Below are 17,446 nucleotides of genomic sequence, written 5' to 3' on the forward strand. Positions count from 1 at the left end.
TTGACAATCTCTGAATGTCATTAAACTTTTAGGTGTTTTGTAACAGATGTCTCTTTCCATTTGTCCACTTGTTCCTCTACACAGTTTGGATTGATTGATTTATTGATTTTATTTGTCAGTAAAAAAAAATACATACACTGCCTTTGGAAGGTAATTCAGACCCCTTGACGTCTTCCACATTTTGTTTTGTTACAGCCTTGTTCTATTCTAAATGGATTCAATTAAATAAAACCCTCAGCAATCTACACACAATACCCCATAATGACAAAGTGAAAACAGGTTTCTAGAAATAGTTGAAAATGTATTAAAAATTAAAAACAGAAATAACTTATTTACATATGTATTCATATCCTTTGCTATGAGACTCAAAATTGAGCTCAGGTGTGCCCTGTTTCCATTGATCATCCTTGAGATGTTTCTACAACTTGATTGGAGTCCACCTGTGGTAAATTCAATTGATCGGGCATGATTTGGAAAGGCACACACCTGTCTATATAAGGTCCCACAGGTGACAGTGCATGTCAGAGCAAAAACCAAGCCATGAGGTTGAAGGAATTGTCTGTAGAGCGCCGAGACAGGATTGTGTCAAGTCTCATAAAAGGTATTTATTGTACGTCTCATCAGGCTCAAGTAGCATCAGTTTCAAAGCTCTAATAAAATACAGACATATTAATATGCTTTAGAATGACACTTCTGGTTTGGACAGGAAATGCTGGGTTACCTGGGAGAAGGGATTCTCAGGATGGAACATTTTGTAAAATACCAGGAAAATATTCAACCCTAGTCTAACTTATTCTTTTAGATGTTTGGCTACTGGTGAACCATGATGTGCAGGCATAATCAAAGAGACACTGGATTAGCACAGTTGTCTATAGGTTTCCATCCAATTGGTGACCGATTTTCATGCACGTGTTAAAAGTTCTGTTGCGGTGGACAACATGACCGGGAATATTTTAATTTACCAGACATTGGAGAACTTTTAACGGACATCCATATCAGTGGCTGTCGGTGCCGTTTAAGATGAGAGAGGAAGACTATTTTTCTTCATAAGCATGGCCTTATTTCTATTACAGCATATTGGATGACTGTCATTCACAATCCATACATCCAGTTCAATGTAACATCAATAGGTTTAGGCTACTACATGATCCTCAAATTTTCCCTTTACCCATCATAAGGTAAAAGTTTACAACGTAGGTGCACACAGGTCGAGAAATTTGAGGTGACTGTTACACATGGGCAGACAGTGACACATTCAATACTGCATTGCACATTCTTGCCTGAATCTAGCTGATCTAGGGTGTAACCATTAGTCCAACGGTTGCAAATGAGTCTTCTATTGGACCTGGTTTATCCTAGTTTAATTCTGTTTGCTTCTGTATAAAACATTTTTCAACAGAATCGGCCGAATGAATACACTCCTGATCACACATAAACACAGTTCACTTTCATTGCAGCCATGAAGCCACAGGGCTCTTCTCGCAGGTTCTATTGCCCTATGTGGGAGCATTGCGAACTGTAGGTAGTGATTTTTGACCTGGTTACATGTACAGTATGTTGAACAACAGTGCAGTGCACTTGTCATTTTTGGTTAATTCTGTGTAACAAAAAAACTTATGAAGTTGGCTCTTTTACAATGGGGAAAGAATGTTTGTTTTCCCTGATTTGTGAGTGTGGTTGAGGGGAATTCCTCCTTATGACATGAATAAGCTTCTATTACAGTATGTTTTTGTGAATATTTTGAAAACAAGGAAGGTTGACAGTCATTGACTCAACTTTTCAAAGAATTCTGAATTAATGTTATCTATTCTCTCATTTCCCCATCCTTTATGTTGTCTGAAACTGAAGGTTTAATGTATCCATTGTTCACAGGCCTTAACCTTTTCGGGGCCATAAGTGAGTTTTGGTCCGGGGCCCCAACCCCACTTCTGGACCTGGTAGGAATGAGAGTTATTTGCCTGCCTCTGAATAGTGCCGGCAGTTAATCTCTTTTCCGTTTACACAGCAAAGACCTTGAAGTCGTCCGCCACTCAGCCTTGTTAAAACACTTCAAACCAGAATGTGGCAGGAGGTCTAGCGTTGTTTGGCAATTCATGTCCATGTGTGTCGCACAGATTCCTATGTTAGCGCAGCTAGAGCTTCCTAGCTAAGGTTGTTCATTTGTAGAAAACGCTTGTTGATACTAGCCAGATAACTACCTAGCAAGATGATGAAACAATTTAATTCACTCTCCATAATCCCAAACTGCCAGTGCCAGCCCATAGCCAAATGATTAGCTAGCTAGCTAATGTCAGCATATTCTCTAGCTTGCACAACATGCTTTTGTATATATTCTGTATGTGGACACCCCTTCAAATTAGTAGTTTTGGCTATTTCAGCCACACCTATTGCTGACAGGTGTATAAAACCGATCAGTCATGCTGGCAGTAAAATGGCCTTAGTGAAAAGCTCAGTGACTTTCAACATGGCACCGTCATAATATGCCACCTTTCCAACAAGGCAGTTCGTCAAATTTCTGCCCTGCTAGAGCTGCCCCGGTCACACATTGGTGCGGCTGGCTTCCGGGTTAAGCAAGCAGTGTGTCAAGCAGTGCGGCTTGAATTTCGGGAGGACGCGTGACTCTTCAACTTCGGCTCTCCCGAGTTTGTGTGGGAGTTGCAGTGATGGGAGAAGACTGTAACTACCAATTGGAGGTCACGAAATTGGTGAGAAAAAGGGGTAAAGAAATACAAAAATAATAATAAAAACACACATTCCTCCCCAAAGCAAAAAAATATAATTCCCACATAAATGCATACATGTAAAGAATAGCCAGACACAATACATAAAACCATCACGAGCTAACAATGCAATACGCCTAGCTAGCCAACATGACATGAGTAGAGCAATATAATACTATATACAGATGGACGTATACTGGACATATACTGAAGTTATCAGAACCCTCCTCGCCTGCCACTACTTTGGCAGCTCTTAGGGCTAGGGGGCAGTGTTCGGCTGAATGACGTGCCCAAAGTCAACTGCCTGTTACTCAGGCCCAGAGGCCTGTTACTCAGGGCCATTTGCATATAATTGGTAGCATTGGATAGAGAACGCTCTGAAGTTTCTAAAACTGTTAAAATAATGTCTGAGTATAACAGAACTGATATGGCAGGCAAAACCCAGAGAGAAATCCATGTAGAATATTTTTTTTTAGGTCCACAGGCCATTTCAATGCAAGTCTATGGGATATACAAATAAAAAGGACCCAGATTGCAGTAGTAGTCTTGTTGCGCGCTTGAACGAGGTGCGCACTCTTCGTTATTTATCTTTCCTATTGAACATACTGTTCTCCGTCTTAAATTGTATTGTTTATTTTAATTAGAAACATTGGTTGACTTGTTTGGACAAACTTTACTAGTAACTTTTTGGATTTGTTTGTATGCCTGTTGAACGAGTGGATTACTGAAATCAAAGGCGCCAACTAAACAGACTTTTTTGGATATAAATAATGACTTTATCAAACAAAACGACCATTCATTCTGTAGCTGGGACCCTTGGGATTGCAAACAGAGGAAGATCTTCAAAGGTAAGTGATTTATTCAATCGCTATTTGTGATTTTTGTGATACCTGTGCTGTTTTGAAAAAGTATTTTGATGTGGGGCGCTGTCCTCAGATAATCACATGGTATGCTTTCACTGTAAAGCCTTTTTGAAATCTGACAACATGATTAAATTAACAAGTTAAGCTTTTAAATTATGTAGGACACTTGTATGTTTAATATTGAATTTGGCGTGCTCCAACTTCACCGGATGTTGTCAATTTTGATCCCACTAGCAGGATCGGATCCCTAAGAGGCTTAGGAGTGCCCTGTCTCATGACCTTGACTTCAAACTTTGTTGTCACTGATGGGTTCAGTTTTCAGTTTCCATCAAAGCCATTAGTTTCTGTGGACCTGAGTGTCCTTCAGTAAGAAGACATCTTGCAGGTTAGGTTTGTCGATTGTCCATTGTACATTTTCTACATGACTGGAGTGTCACAAGGTATTCTTCTCAGTTTGATGAAGCTGGGGGTAGACTGACTCAATCACCTCTGTGCACTGCTCTTGTACTCATGCAGGAGAACATGCCGGCCCAGCGTTTACTCTTTGCGCTGCCTCCTCTGGTCCGGCGTGAGGTCATGTTCCTCAGTGAATCTAAGTCTATCCTCAGGTAAGTTTGACTTCTTTTTTGCTCTTCCAGTTTTACTTGGAGTTTCCTGCAGGTTACACACTTATAGACCACACTGGGTACCAACTTTTTACTTCCAACAATCCACAATCCAGCTGACCGGACTGCACCTTCAGTGAAGTGATGACTCTGGTGTGCAACTTGCTCATGGTAGTATCTTACCAACAGTGGCTATTCTTGGGGAGGATGAGGCGGTTCTCTTCCCACATCATATCAGCTGCAGATGGGCGGCCTCCGATTCTCATCAACTTGTCTTCATCAATGATTGGGTTCAGCTTCTTGAGTGGACTGTGTTTGGGGGTACTTCATTTCCTCTTCAAAGACTTCTTGCTGTATGCATCTAATGATGGTGGTTTTGGTGCAAGATGGTTGCTCTTGCAGTTGTTACTGCCCTGGAGAAGGATTTGGCCTAGCTGTATGAGCTTTGCTGTTGCTCGGGTGAGCGACTTCCAGCTGGAAAATCGTTCAATCCTGTGGGCCAAGCTGGCCTCCAGTAGCTTTGGTAGTGAAGGTTGTGACTTGCTGCTGGATTTCTGTATCTGTCTGAACTTGGTCCAACAAGTTTGAAGGTCTTTGAGTAGACATTTTTGTCTGTTCTTGTCAGGAAGGCTGGACCCAAGAACCAGTAAGTGAGCTTGAGGGAAGCTGCTGGCACAGGCCTACTTCCATGTTGACGTGGTGCCACTGTTCTGGGTGTGTGGACTTTCTTATACGTGTAACTCTGTTTGATACATAAATGTAGGATCTTCTAGATGCGTTGTGAATATATCACAGCACAATATTGCTATTTGTGTACAACTTCACTGCATGAATCTCAATGTCCATTTCATTTTTGATCAGGTCTGCCATCTCAACCGCTAAACCCAGCGGCACAAAGCTCTAGGCGTGGAACAGTGTGAGCAGGTTGTGGCGCAAGTTTGGATTTTCTCATGATGAACCCAACTTGACTTTGTCCTTCGAAGTCGACCACTCTGAGGTATGATACAGCTGGTATGGCCATAGTGGATGTGTCTGAGAAAACGCAAAGTTCTCTGCTGCATGAAGGACAAGGAGACGGGGACATATGGTGGATGGTGAGCTGTTCGAGTTCCATCAATGTGTCTTTCCACAGCTTCCACTGAGTTACTTTCTCTTCTGGGAGTGGTATGTCCCAGTAACATTGCTCATGTTCAGTAGAGAATTTGCTCGTGGCCTTCCTGTGACATCGGGTGGTGTAGGTGTCCTGGAGGGCAGGTAGTTTGCCCCCGGTGATGCGTTGTGCAGATCTCCCTACCCTCTGGAGAGCCTTATGGTTGTGGGCGGAGCAGTTGCCGTACCGGGCGGCGATACAGCCCGACAGGATGCTCTCGCTTGTGCATCAGAAGTTTGTGTGCTTTTGGTGACAAGCCGAATTTCTTCAGCCTCCTGAGGTTGAAGAGGCGCTGCTGCGCCTTATTCCCGACGCTGTCTGTGTGGGTGGACCAATTCAGTTTGTCTGTGATGTGTATGCCGAGGAACTTAAAACTTACTACCCTCTCCACTACTGTCCCATCGATGTGGATAAGGGGGTGCTTCCTCTGCTGTTTCCTTAAGTCCACAATCATCTCCTTAGTTTTGAGTGTGAGGTTATTTTCCTGACACCACACTCCGAGGGCCCTCACCTCCTCCCTGTAGGCCGTCTCGTCGTTGTTGGTAATCAAGCCTACCACTTGTGTCGTCCGCAAACTTGATGATTGAGTTGGAGGCGTGCATGGCCACGCAGTTGTGGGTGAACAGGGAGTACAGGAGAGGGCTCAGAACGCACCCTTGTGGGGCCCCAGTGTTGAGGATCAGCGGGGTGGAGATGTTGTTACCTACCCTCACAACCTGGGGGCGGCCCGTCGGGAAGTCCAGTACCCAGTTGCACAGGTCGGGGTTGAGACCCAGGGTCTTGAGCTTGATGACGAGTTTGGGGGGTACTATGGTGTTAAATGCTGAGCTGTAGTCGATGAACAGCATTCTCACATAGGTATTCCTCTTGTCCAGATGGGTTAGGGCAGTGTGGTTGAGATTGCATCGTCTGTGGACCCATTTGGGTGGTAAGCAAATTGGAGTGGGTCTAGGGTGTCAGGTAGGATGGAGGTGATATGTCTAGTCTCTCAAAGCACTTCATGATGACGGAAGTGAGTGCTACGGGGCGGTAGTCGTTTAGCTCAATTACCTTAGCTTTCTTGGGAACAGGAACAATGGTGGCCCTCTTGAAGCATGTGGGAACAGCAGACTGGGATAAGGTTAGATTGAATATGTCCGTAAACACACCAGCCAGCTGGTCTGCGCATGCTCTGAGGGCACGCCTGCGGATGCCGTCTGGGCCTGAAGCCTTGCGAGGGATAACACGTTTAAATGTTTTACTCTCCTCTGCTGCAGTGAAGGAGAGTGCATGTTTTGGTTGCAGGCCGTGTCAGTGGCACTGTATTGTCCTCAAAGCAGGCAAAAAAGTTATTTAGTCTGCCCTGGGAGCAAGACATCCTGGTCCGTGACTGGGCTGGTTTTCTTTTTGTAATCCGTGATTGACTGTAGACCCTGCCACATACCTCTTGTGTCTGAGCCATTGAATTGCGATTCTACTTTGTCTCTATACTGACGCTTATCTAGTTTGATTGCCTTGCGGAGGGAATAGCTACACTGTTTGTATTCGGTCATGTTTCCGGTCACCATGCCCTGATTAAAAGCAGTGGTTCATGCTTTCAGTTTCACGTGAATGCTGCCATCAATCCACGGTTTCTGGTTTGGGAATGTTTTAATCGTTGCTATGGGAATGACATCTTCAATGCACGTTCTAATGAACTCGCTCACCGATTTCGTCAATGTTTGACGCAATACGAAACATATCCCAGTCCACGTGATGGAAGCAGTCTTGGAGTGTGGAATCATGTAGGGTGCATAGTCCATCCCGTTGTACTGTTCTCTGACTTTGCGCATTCTCAGTATCTCTTCCAAGCAGGAGGAGGATTGCTGCGTCTAAGTCCAGTGCTGGAATCTTGTCTGCAACTGGCTTCAGATGAGGGTGATTAAGTGCAACTTCAGGTGAGGGGATCTCTGATCGGTCTTCTGGCATCATGTCACATTCTATGAGACTGGGGAGAGTGAGCTGCGTTCTTGCTAAAGACTTTCTTTGTTTGTCTAAGAGAGCGTACAGTCTGTGGCCAGCAGGATACACTTTGATTAAGCATATCTTGACGCATGAGCTAGAGCTGACTGCATCTCCACAGATCTCAGTGCACTTAGAGGTTACTGCACGTGTTGCACTCTCCTTTTGCGGCAAACCATGATTTTCTTTCGTAGCAAAGTTCTCTGTTCTCCATCAGGCTGGCCCCGGATGTCTATCACTGTTGCATTCTTTGCACAGCAACACTTTTTCACAATCATTTGTGAGATGACTGGTTGAAACTAACACGTGGCTGTCCTCGAGATACGAATCTAGTGTCTTGCTCCTGAAGCTGCAGCATCTTCTCAGCGGATGAGGCTTGTTGTGCAGAGGACAACTTTCTTCCCTGAGAGACTAGCGTGGTTGGCTTCATACTCAGATGAGACATCTGTCTTCCGTATGGACACTGGTGTTCTGTGTTCTTTGTTATGCTTCTCGGGTGGAGTTGGAGCCGCCTGTGTTCAAGAAGGTGAGGCTTGGATCGCTGCTTGTCTTCGCTTGCTTAGGATGAACTGTAGGACTGACGGGTAGGTAGGCTCGACTTTTTCGGATTGGTGGTCTGGTTCTGTATTGTAGAGTCTGACTATCAAAGTTGACCCCTGCTAATTGGACATTTGATGGTCTCAATGGCTTTGTGTTGTGAGGTGGATGAGCAGTGTATACTCACGGGTGCGTTACGCTGAGAGGTGTGCCGTCTGGGTTTCTAACAAACAGCATGTCTCTCTGTTTAAATAATCGCCGGCTACTCCGAGAACTTCAGCTATGGCTGCTGTGGCAGCTTTCTCCTACTTGAGAATATGTAAGTGTGCCGTTACCTCAGCTTTTCTTCTAGCTAATTCCGCTGTAACCCTATGATGCTCTTTTATGCAGCCCTGTTCTCGTATCATGTCAGCTTCCCTTGTTGCATAGGAAGCCTCTGCTTTTGCAGGAGCCCTGGTGGTTGCAGCACTAGCTGATGACAGGTTAGTGGCTCGAATGTCTCAACTAAAGCGCTTAGGTCTGTCTTCAGGACTAACTGATGTCAGATCAGATATATTGGTCTCTAAAGCTTGAGCACCATGACCTGGTCCCCAGAGTGTATGTGCTGTCCTCTGAGTCTGAATGCTGAAGGATGTCTGTTACCTTGATAATCTTGTTTCATAATGAGCTGGGTTAACTCTGTGGAGTCTGATGGCTAAAGAGGTTGGATCGAGACGTGTAGAAGGGATCCACTCTCTTTGGCTGGTCCTGCTGTGTAGTCTTTTTTTTAAATGTATTGTTATGCCCTCACGGTATGTGTACATTTAAAGTACAGAATATAGCAAATATTATTGCAAAATTATCTGCACACATTCACACAACTGCATACACGTAAAGAATATCCTGACCCAATATACTAACTACAACAAGCTCATGATAGTCAATAGGCCTAGCTTGCCAAAATAACGTTGCAGAAAGGAGAAAATGTACCTGACTAGAAAAGTGCCACAAAATGACTAAAACAGCAATATGCGTACTAAGTATACATACAACATAATTACAACTATCATCTTGTAACGGAAAGATTCCTAGGCATGCACATTAGCCAGATAAAGTACAGGAAGTTGCGTGTCAAAGATAGGCTAACACCCAATGTATTTTCTATGGCAATTAGTTAGCACACATTAGTTTAGCATCATCATGAAGGCTAGGTAAAAACATACTTATTCTAGAAAGTACAACTTGAATTAATGAAAGCATGTACTAGTGACTCAAACAAAAGGTGCCTACTTTATCTTTAGCCAAAGCCTCGTAAGTAAGAAAGATGAAGCTTGTACTGGGAATGTGTTCTGAACCGGAAGTAAGCTGATTTAGTACCCAAGTTTGCTAGGGTAGCGCAACAGAGCACTAAACTATGTACAGATAAATGTATGTCTATCAAAAAGCGGACCAAAAATACATTTTTTTTATGTTGAGTTGTACCTTAATTATACACTGTCATTGTATATCCCTCCAGCAGCAATTCTTGGGGGGTTGTTGATAGAATTCAAGCTATCAAATCCAGACGAACTTATTTTAGCAGATGACCTTAATCACACATTCAATGAATTTGACAGACATGGCAATTAAAAAAGGCAAATTCAAGGAGCCTCCAATGAGAGGCTGAAAAATGTCTTATCTACAAATAATTTACATGACACCTGGAGATAATGCACAACTACAAAAGACTACTCCTTTTTTTTTCTCAAAGTAAAACAAACTATTCAAGAATGTACTTTTTTTCCTCCCAACATGCACTCAACAATTTACTGGCTCAAAAGTTTAGTCTGGGTTACTAAATTACCATCTTTTAAAAAAAAAAGTAAAGTTTTATTTTTTTAAGAGTTATTTATTTCAAGTTATAGAAGAAAATATATATTTCAATTTTAAGCAGGAATATGATCTTTAACTTTTGAACAAAGCCAACGACAGATTAAACTCAAATTACTACTTAATAGCAAATAAACCTGAAACCCTTACACAACCCTCACAAAATCAATACACTTCAAACCAGTTTTTTAAGATGACGATACAAGTTAGTTAATTAGAAACCACAACGGGATTAACAACTTTAAAAAATGTATGGAAATCTATATAAATCATTATTAAACAGTTGGACCGATCCTACAGCCTTAATCGACAACCCTGAACTCTCAGCAGACAAAAAATCAGGTAAAATAGAGATCACCCAAAAATAGACCGTGTTAAAACATTCACGCAGAGAAAAGCACCAGGAATGGCTGTTATAGCAGCAAAGTGGTACAACCCAGACTAATGCCCGTGATTATGGAATGAGATATTCAACAATCAGGTGTCCACATACTTTTGTTCATGTATTGTATCACTCAACTCAGTACTTCCTAGTTCCATGTTATTTCAGTTATATTAAAATCTTTAGAGTCCCCTGCTGATTAAAGACCATAACTCTAATAAATTGCAACAACAAAGTAATATAAAAGCTTATGCAAAATAATTGCAAGTCTTAAGATGCATATCAATCAAACAGGGTTTATTAAAAATAGACAAGCAAATACAATAACACTTTATAATACAATACATAGACTTAACAATAATGGCTTTAATGCCAAAAAGGCTTTTGACTGTCTTGAATTGCCTTTTCTAATACAAACGTTGAAAGCCTTGAACTTTCCAGCTGAAATAATACATTTAATACTAATGGTATATAAATATCCTCAAGAAAAAATATAAACATATGTTTTCTTAAGAAATTGCATTAGAAATGGCACAATACAGGGATGTCCCCTCTCCCCCTCCTGTTTGCACTGACAATTAAACCGCTTAGAAAGAATTAGACAGAACCCAAACGTAACACGTATCGGTCTTTGTTTACCAAACTAAACGTAAAAATATAAAAATTTTATTTGCTGACGATCTCCTGATATACCTGACCAATATTGAGAACTACATTTTCTAAAATAAATAAATCTGAACTCAAGTCTCAGGATATAAAATTAACTTTGGAAAAACTGAAGTAATGGCAATAGAAAAAAATAATAACTCTTGATATACAACAATTCTTTAAGTGTACCATTAAAAAATAACTTTATCCCATTACTCAACATAATGAAAGCAGATCTATTTAAATGGAAGAATATTCCTGAAAATCTTACAGGTAGAATTTCCCTCTTCAGAATGGCACGGCTCCCAAAGTTTTCATATTTATTCTCGGTAATACCATTTACCCAACTGAAGACATTCTTTAAAAATGTATACTCGGCCATAAGACTTTATATGGGCAAATACATTTACATTTACATTTAAGTAATTTAGCAGACGCTCTTATCCAGAGCGACTTACAAATTGGTGCATTCACCTTATGACATCCAGTGGAACAGCCACTTTACAATAGTGCATCTAAATCTTTTAAGGGGGGGGGGGGGTGAGAAGGATTACTTTATCCTATCCTAGGTATTCCTTAAAGAGGTGGGGTTTCAGGTGTCTCCGGAAGGTGGTGATTGACTCCGCTGTCCTGGCGTCGTGAGGGAGTGTGTTCCACCATTGGGGAGCCAGAGCAGCGAACAATTTTGACTGGGCTGAGCGGGAACTGTACTTCCTCAGTGGTAGGGAGGCTAAATAAAATAATAAAACTCATAGATGTAATGCATTCCTTTTTATTCTAAGTCTGAGGGTGGTTTTAACTTCCCAGACTTGGAATTGTACCAACTCACCACCCAAGACTTTTACTTGAGACATATTGTTAAATTCACTAGAGAGTCATATGTGTGTGTGTGGTATAAGGATATTTCTGAAATTATTGTGTGTACAGCAGTGGAGGCTCCTCAGAGGAGGAAGGGGAGGACCATCCTCAGTGAAATGTCATAAATATGTAAATAGTTAGTTATCCTTTTCAGATAAAACTATACTAAATATTCATGTCACCAAATAATTGCTTTAACATACACTGTTTTGCAAGGAAGGTCTACAGTAACTTCAACAGCACTGTCTGGGGTAACGCCATGGTGTAGCCAAAGGACAGCTAGCTTCTGTCCTCTGGCTACATAGACTTCAATGCAAAATCTAGGTGGCTCGTAGGCCTCACCCCCTTCCGTGGACATAGATGGTAATTATGACCACTCCCGCAGGATATGCTCCAACCAATCAAAGCTTTTGCAGTATGAACTGACATGTTGTCCATCCAATCATAGAATTAGGATCAGAGAACAAACCTAGTGAGTTGTATTGGGATTGTGCCACAGAGCAATATGTGGGTTCTATGTGTTGAGAAGCTTGGTGACATTGTTGGATAGAGATTACGAGTGAAGAGTGATAGTTAAGCATTATTGGGATATTATTCAAATTCGTTTTTTTTTCGAATTACAGGAGACTGAGGTATATTATAAATTGTTTTCTTGGTTTTATAACTTTATTTTTGTGTTAGTGCAATTTATTTGCTAGCTCCCAGCACAAGTGTAATTTTCTCTACCAGAATGGTAGAATGGCCAACGCTGTCGAATATTGTGGACTTCTTGGTTGAACCCCTCTCATTCTCTGGGGTACACGGAAAAGGTGCAAATTAAAAAGCGAGGGTTGACCTCTGCTTGATCAGTTTCATGAAGACTGATGAAAAGGTGAGGGCGTTCAATAATAACTTTAATCAAAAGTATAGATGGTTAGCAGGGAGCCTTTCATCAGGTCGCCTGTATTGCTGGTCTATTTGGTAAGTCAGCCTTGGTCGGAAGGTGGGTGCAGTGACCTGAAGAACATTGATTGTTCAGCGTCAACAAAAGCAGGGCATGCAAGAATATGCTTTTAGGAGGACACGGTGAGAGGGAAAGTTCCGTTAACAAGGACAACTACAAGGAGCTTGCAGGGGTAACTACGCGTTAATATGCTTTCCTTGCTGAAAGTATTGGAACTTTCAACTGTCTTTTGTAAGGATTTAGGATTAATGCAGTTTAAACCCGCTACCATATTACTTAAGATTGAATTGTTTGAACAACAGCTGCTTTGTCTGAACAACAGCTGCTTTGTCTATCTGTGTGTGTGTGTGTGACAAGAACTGAGTAACATGGTGTGACTTGCATGTTGCAAAGCGGTGTACTGTTTGCTACATTTGCCTTGCCTGTCTGTGTGTGACTATTGAGCACATGGTGTGACTTGCTGCATGTTACAAAGTTGTGGTTAGGTATAGGTATATATTGTCAGGTATAGGGAGGGGTGGTCATTGCGAGGTTTAACTGAGATGCAAAAATACTGAACAACACAATAGCAGGAACTGAGCAACTGTTACAACTAGAGTGTGGTACCAACACAGAGTTAATCTACACAACAGCAGATGTCTGGCTCCAAGGACGCCAAGAGGCTAGGACTAGTCTGAGCGCCTGCGATAGGCTGAGCAAGTCTAAAACCACGCTCAGCCTCTACTGTGATAGGCCAACAGACGGGTTGGAATTATGTCTATCACAGTATAAGAACAACTGTTTACGAACATCTGGTCAGTTCTCTGTTTGCCCTGCGAGGTGGGACAGAGAGCCCGTATATACGAAAATTGCATTTACCATTTATTGCTTGAATTTAATTAAAGACTTATTCTTCCTGATACCGGATTCAAAAGACTCAACCCTATCACTTTTCTGGGATGTTGAAAACCATTCTGAATGATTTGATGGCCTCCATTAAAAGTAATTGTCAAAGGCTATACCCATTCACTAACACGATCCTAAGCGGGATAGCACAAAATGAGATGCAGAGACGTGACTTCAACAAAAAGAAGGGAACTGTATTGGGGGTTCTTTCAACACTCCCCAGGGCAGTAGAAACAAAGGCCCGTTGAAGGGCTATCTAATTTTTTTTTTTTAAGTACCAGTTGGTACTAAATGCAAAACCAACAGCTTGAGCCGAACCTATAACAGGGAATCATGGTGCTGTGGAATTTGCCGTAACCTCCAGCTTGTAATCATTCTGCCTCTCCTCCTTATTAAATGTCTTATCTGCGATGTAATTTTTTTCCACACACATTGACTTCGGCAATGTCATTTACAACAGCCTCCAACACTCTACTCAGCAAATAGGATGCAGTCTTTCACAGTGCCATCCGTTTTGTCACCAAAACCCCATATACTACCCACCACTGCGACCTGTATGCTCTCGTTGGCTGGCCCTTGCTTCATATTCATCGCCAAACCCACTGGCTCCAGGTCATCTATGTCTTTGCGCGGTAAAGCCCCGCCTTATCTCTGCTCACTGGTCATCATAGCAGCACCCACCTGTAGCACGTGCTCCAGCAGGTATATTTCACTGGTCACCAAAGGAAATTCCTTCTTTGGCTGCCTTTCCTTCCAGTTCTCTGATACCAAAGACTGGAACGAATTGCAATAATCACTGAAGCTGGAGACTCGTATCTCCCTTACTAACTTTAGGCACCAGCTGTCAGAGCAGCTCACAGATCACTGCACCTGTACATAGCCCATCTGTAAATAGCCCATCCAACTACCTCATCCCCATACTGTTCTTTTTTTTCTTCTCTCCTTTGCACCCTAGTATCTCTCTTTGCACATTCATCTTCTGCACATCTATCACTCCTGTGTTTTTAATTGCTAAATTGTAATTATTTTGCCACTATGGCCTTTTTATTGCCATACCTCTTATCTAACCTCATTTGCACATACTGTATAGACAGTCAATAACACAATAGAAAAACTGTTTGTTTATTCCATGTGTAACTCTGTTTTGTGTCGCACTACTTTGCTTCATCTTGGCTAGGTCGCAGTTGTAAATGAGAACTTGTTCTCAACTAGCCTACCTGATTAAATAAAGGTGAAAAAAAAAATGTGTAGCCTACTTGGACACCAGCTCCTTGGACAATTTGTCCCAACATTTCCCACTCATCCACATGAATAGCCTGAAGCCACAGAGCTCTTCTCGATGGCTCTATTTCCCTATGTTGGAGAATTGCGAACCATAGGTCGGGATTTATGACCTGGTTACGTACAGCATATTGAACAACCAACACACTTTTGTCAATTTTTTTGTTATTTCTGTATAACAAAAAATATATGAAGAAGTTAGCTCTTACAATGGGGGTCAATGGAATATAATGTTTGTTTTCCCCCAATTTTTGGTTGAGGGGAATTCCTTATTACATGAATACGGACTCTGAGAATAACAATGGAGCTTCTATTACAGTTATGTTTTTTTGTGTGAATATTTTGAACACAAGGAAAACAAAAGGTTGATAGTCAGTGACTCAACTTTACAAATATTACTGATTTAATGTTCTCACAGTCTATGTTGTCTGAAGCTGAAGGTTTAATGTATCCTTTGTTCACAGACCTTAGCCTTTTCAGGACCATAAGGAAGTTTTGGTTGGGGTCCCCACCCCACTTCAGGACCTTCACTGTTGGGCTAGTCACTGCACAAGATTTTTACTTCGGTAGAGCTCTTTGAAAAAAAGGTGCGATCTAGAATATAAAAGCTCAGACACACTGGTAGGATTGTCAAATGTTTATCTGCCGACAAACGTTTGCACCTCTGAAAAGAGGAATTGGCACTCATTGGCAATGACGAGTGGAACGTTAACTAAAGAGACTGGTACTCAGGCTACTATAGGTCGGTACAATAAGTAATCTATGAAAGTTGAATACAAGGTCATTGTGGTCAAGTTGACCTTTTTTAAAGTCCCCTGAAACAGTTGACTGATGGTGATACATACAAGATATGAGAAACTAAATGTTGAGTTTGGCAGTACAAAACGTACAGGTCAAGCACTACGGCAAGAGAAAGGAAAGAAATCAGATTATTTTCAGTCTAGCCAGCATGTTGCCAAGATAAAGAAAATGCACTCCCTAAAGGAGTGGCTACAAGTTTTAATATAAAAAGGAGTGATTGCATCACTGTACACTTCCAACTGGATACAGGATGAGTTTAATCATGGCAACTTTTCTCTCTACAGCTCTGCTGTTGCTGGTTCCTGGGATCCTGACTGAAAGTAATGTGGAATAAAGTAATGTGGAATATATGTACATCTTTTTAATGTTCTCTTAATAACCTATAGTGTACATTTTTAATTACAATTTTATTACAGAGGAACATGGATCAAACCCCATCAATTTGACGATAGTCTACAGCATCGGCAATGCACCCAATGAGACCTACAGTGCTGACATTGTGTTCAGAGGGATCCTACTCGGTGCCATGAGGAGACTGCAGCAGACCAATGCAGACTTCAAGTGAGTAGACATTTAGATTCCATTGTCTGGTTTTCTAGAATAGCTCATTTGTATGCAATATCGATGATACAGTTTGAGCAATAGTTTATGCCAATTTACAGACAATGTTCTGTAGTTCAATGTGTGATTTATTGCATGGCAAGGAATGGTACGTCATTTTCATGTTTTCAATGTCTAAAGTAATGGTGGTATTCTTTGCTTTTGGAATGGGTAAGGTGTATTTATAATTTGCAGATGGTGTGTCAAAGATTTTATGTTTGTCAGTGATCATTGTTCTTCCAGGTTTACCTACACAGAGGACCTCAACTATGGTCCTTTCCTGGAGAGCGTGAATGGTGTTGCCGGGAACAGTGCTGAGCACACTTATTGGGAGCTCCTTGTTCAGACTGGGAAGAATGGATCTGTGATCAGACCTGACGTGGGCGAGTCATGATTTACAATATCTGTTTCTTTCTACAGAATTAAGGGCAAAAGCAAGTGTTATTTACAACAATCTATTTGTCACATTAATTGTCCACATACTGTAAACACAAAATGAGCACACTTACTGGGAGCTCCTTGTTCCGACTGGGAAGAATGGACCTGTGATCAGACCTGATGTGGGTGAGGAGTAGTAGTCTCACACTCACAATGTTAAGACTGTGTTTAGAACTCTCTCTCTCTCTCTCTCTCAGAGAGCAAAGCTATAGCATTAAGTGGAAAAGCTAGTGTTATTTACAATGTATTTGTCACATGAATTGTGCACATTAGTGTTAACACAAGTGACTGATTTGGACCTTGTTTTCACAGGTATTGGCTGTTACATCCCAGAACCAAATGACCACATCATCCTGAATTTTACAAAATGGTGAACAGTCAGAAGAAGCACCTGACTGATACTGGTTCATGATTTGAAAAAGTGCTGTTGTCATAAATTGCACATGTGCCATAACAAGAAAAAAGTAAGGTGTCATAACAAGAAAAAAGTAAGGTAGTAATGAACAATCTTAAGACTGTTTAGAATGAAAAATCAAGTTTCACCATGATAGTATATTATATATATATATATATATATACTGTTATATACCCAAACTACTGTAAAATAACATTCCATTTGTAATTACTGTGTCAAAGGTTAATAAAGTAAAAGTAGCTTTGGAGTACCACTTGTACGGGGAAACAAAATGACTGCAACAGTATACCTATATGTGCGCACACAATCATTTCAGAAATTACTGTACATATTCTTTACACTCACGTGTGGGCGTGTATATATATATTTTCACCCCAAAAAGTTGCTATCTAGAACCTAAAAGGGTTTTTGTCTGTCCCCATAGTAGAACCCTTTTTGGTTCCACGTAGAACCCTTTCTGCAGAGGGTTCTACATGGAAATGGAGCATTGAT

At 41.4% G+C, this 17,446-nt stretch overlaps 1 protein-coding gene across 2 annotated transcripts; it reads left to right on the forward strand.

Annotated features, from left to right (window-relative positions):
• The first annotated feature begins 500 nt into the window (after nt 1-500).
• LOC118386205 (transcobalamin-1-like) lies at nt 501-17,240 on the forward strand. 2 transcript variants are annotated; one of them, XM_052525907.1, is made up of 5 exons: nt 501-601; nt 15,786-15,821; nt 15,918-16,062; nt 16,345-16,484; nt 16,852-17,240. In XM_052525907.1, exons 1-5 carry the CDS (start codon nt 541-543, stop codon nt 16,911-16,913), a joined length of 444 nt encoding a protein of 147 aa, XP_052381867.1. In that variant the 5' UTR covers nt 501-540; the 3' UTR covers nt 16,914-17,240. The 2 variants fall into 2 exon arrangements, with proteins under 2 accessions (XP_052381867.1, XP_035629642.1); XM_035773749.1 differs by lacking the exon at nt 501-601 and adding an exon at nt 15,379-15,442.
• The last annotated feature ends 206 nt before the right edge of the window (nt 17,241-17,446 follow it).

The sequence above is a fragment of the Oncorhynchus keta genome, chromosome 1 (genome assembly GCF_023373465.1).
Source record: "Oncorhynchus keta strain PuntledgeMale-10-30-2019 chromosome 1, Oket_V2, whole genome shotgun sequence".
NCBI lineage: Eukaryota > Metazoa > Chordata > Actinopteri > Salmoniformes > Salmonidae > Oncorhynchus > Oncorhynchus keta.

What these genes read in the sequence shown, in the direction of transcription:
- LOC118386205 (XM_052525907.1), top strand. Translation starts at nt 541, where the DNA reads ATGAGGTTGAAGGAATTGTCTGTAGAGCGCCGAGACAGGATTGTGTCA. An exon ending in TCCTGGGATCCTGACTGAAA is followed by an intron (nt 15,822 to 15,917) that starts GTAATGTGGAAT and finishes ATTTTATTACAG; the next exon opens with AGGAACATGGATCAAACCCC. An exon ending in CAGACCAATGCAGACTTCAA is followed by an intron (nt 16,063 to 16,344) that starts GTGAGTAGACAT and finishes TTGTTCTTCCAG; the next exon opens with GTTTACCTACACAGAGGACC.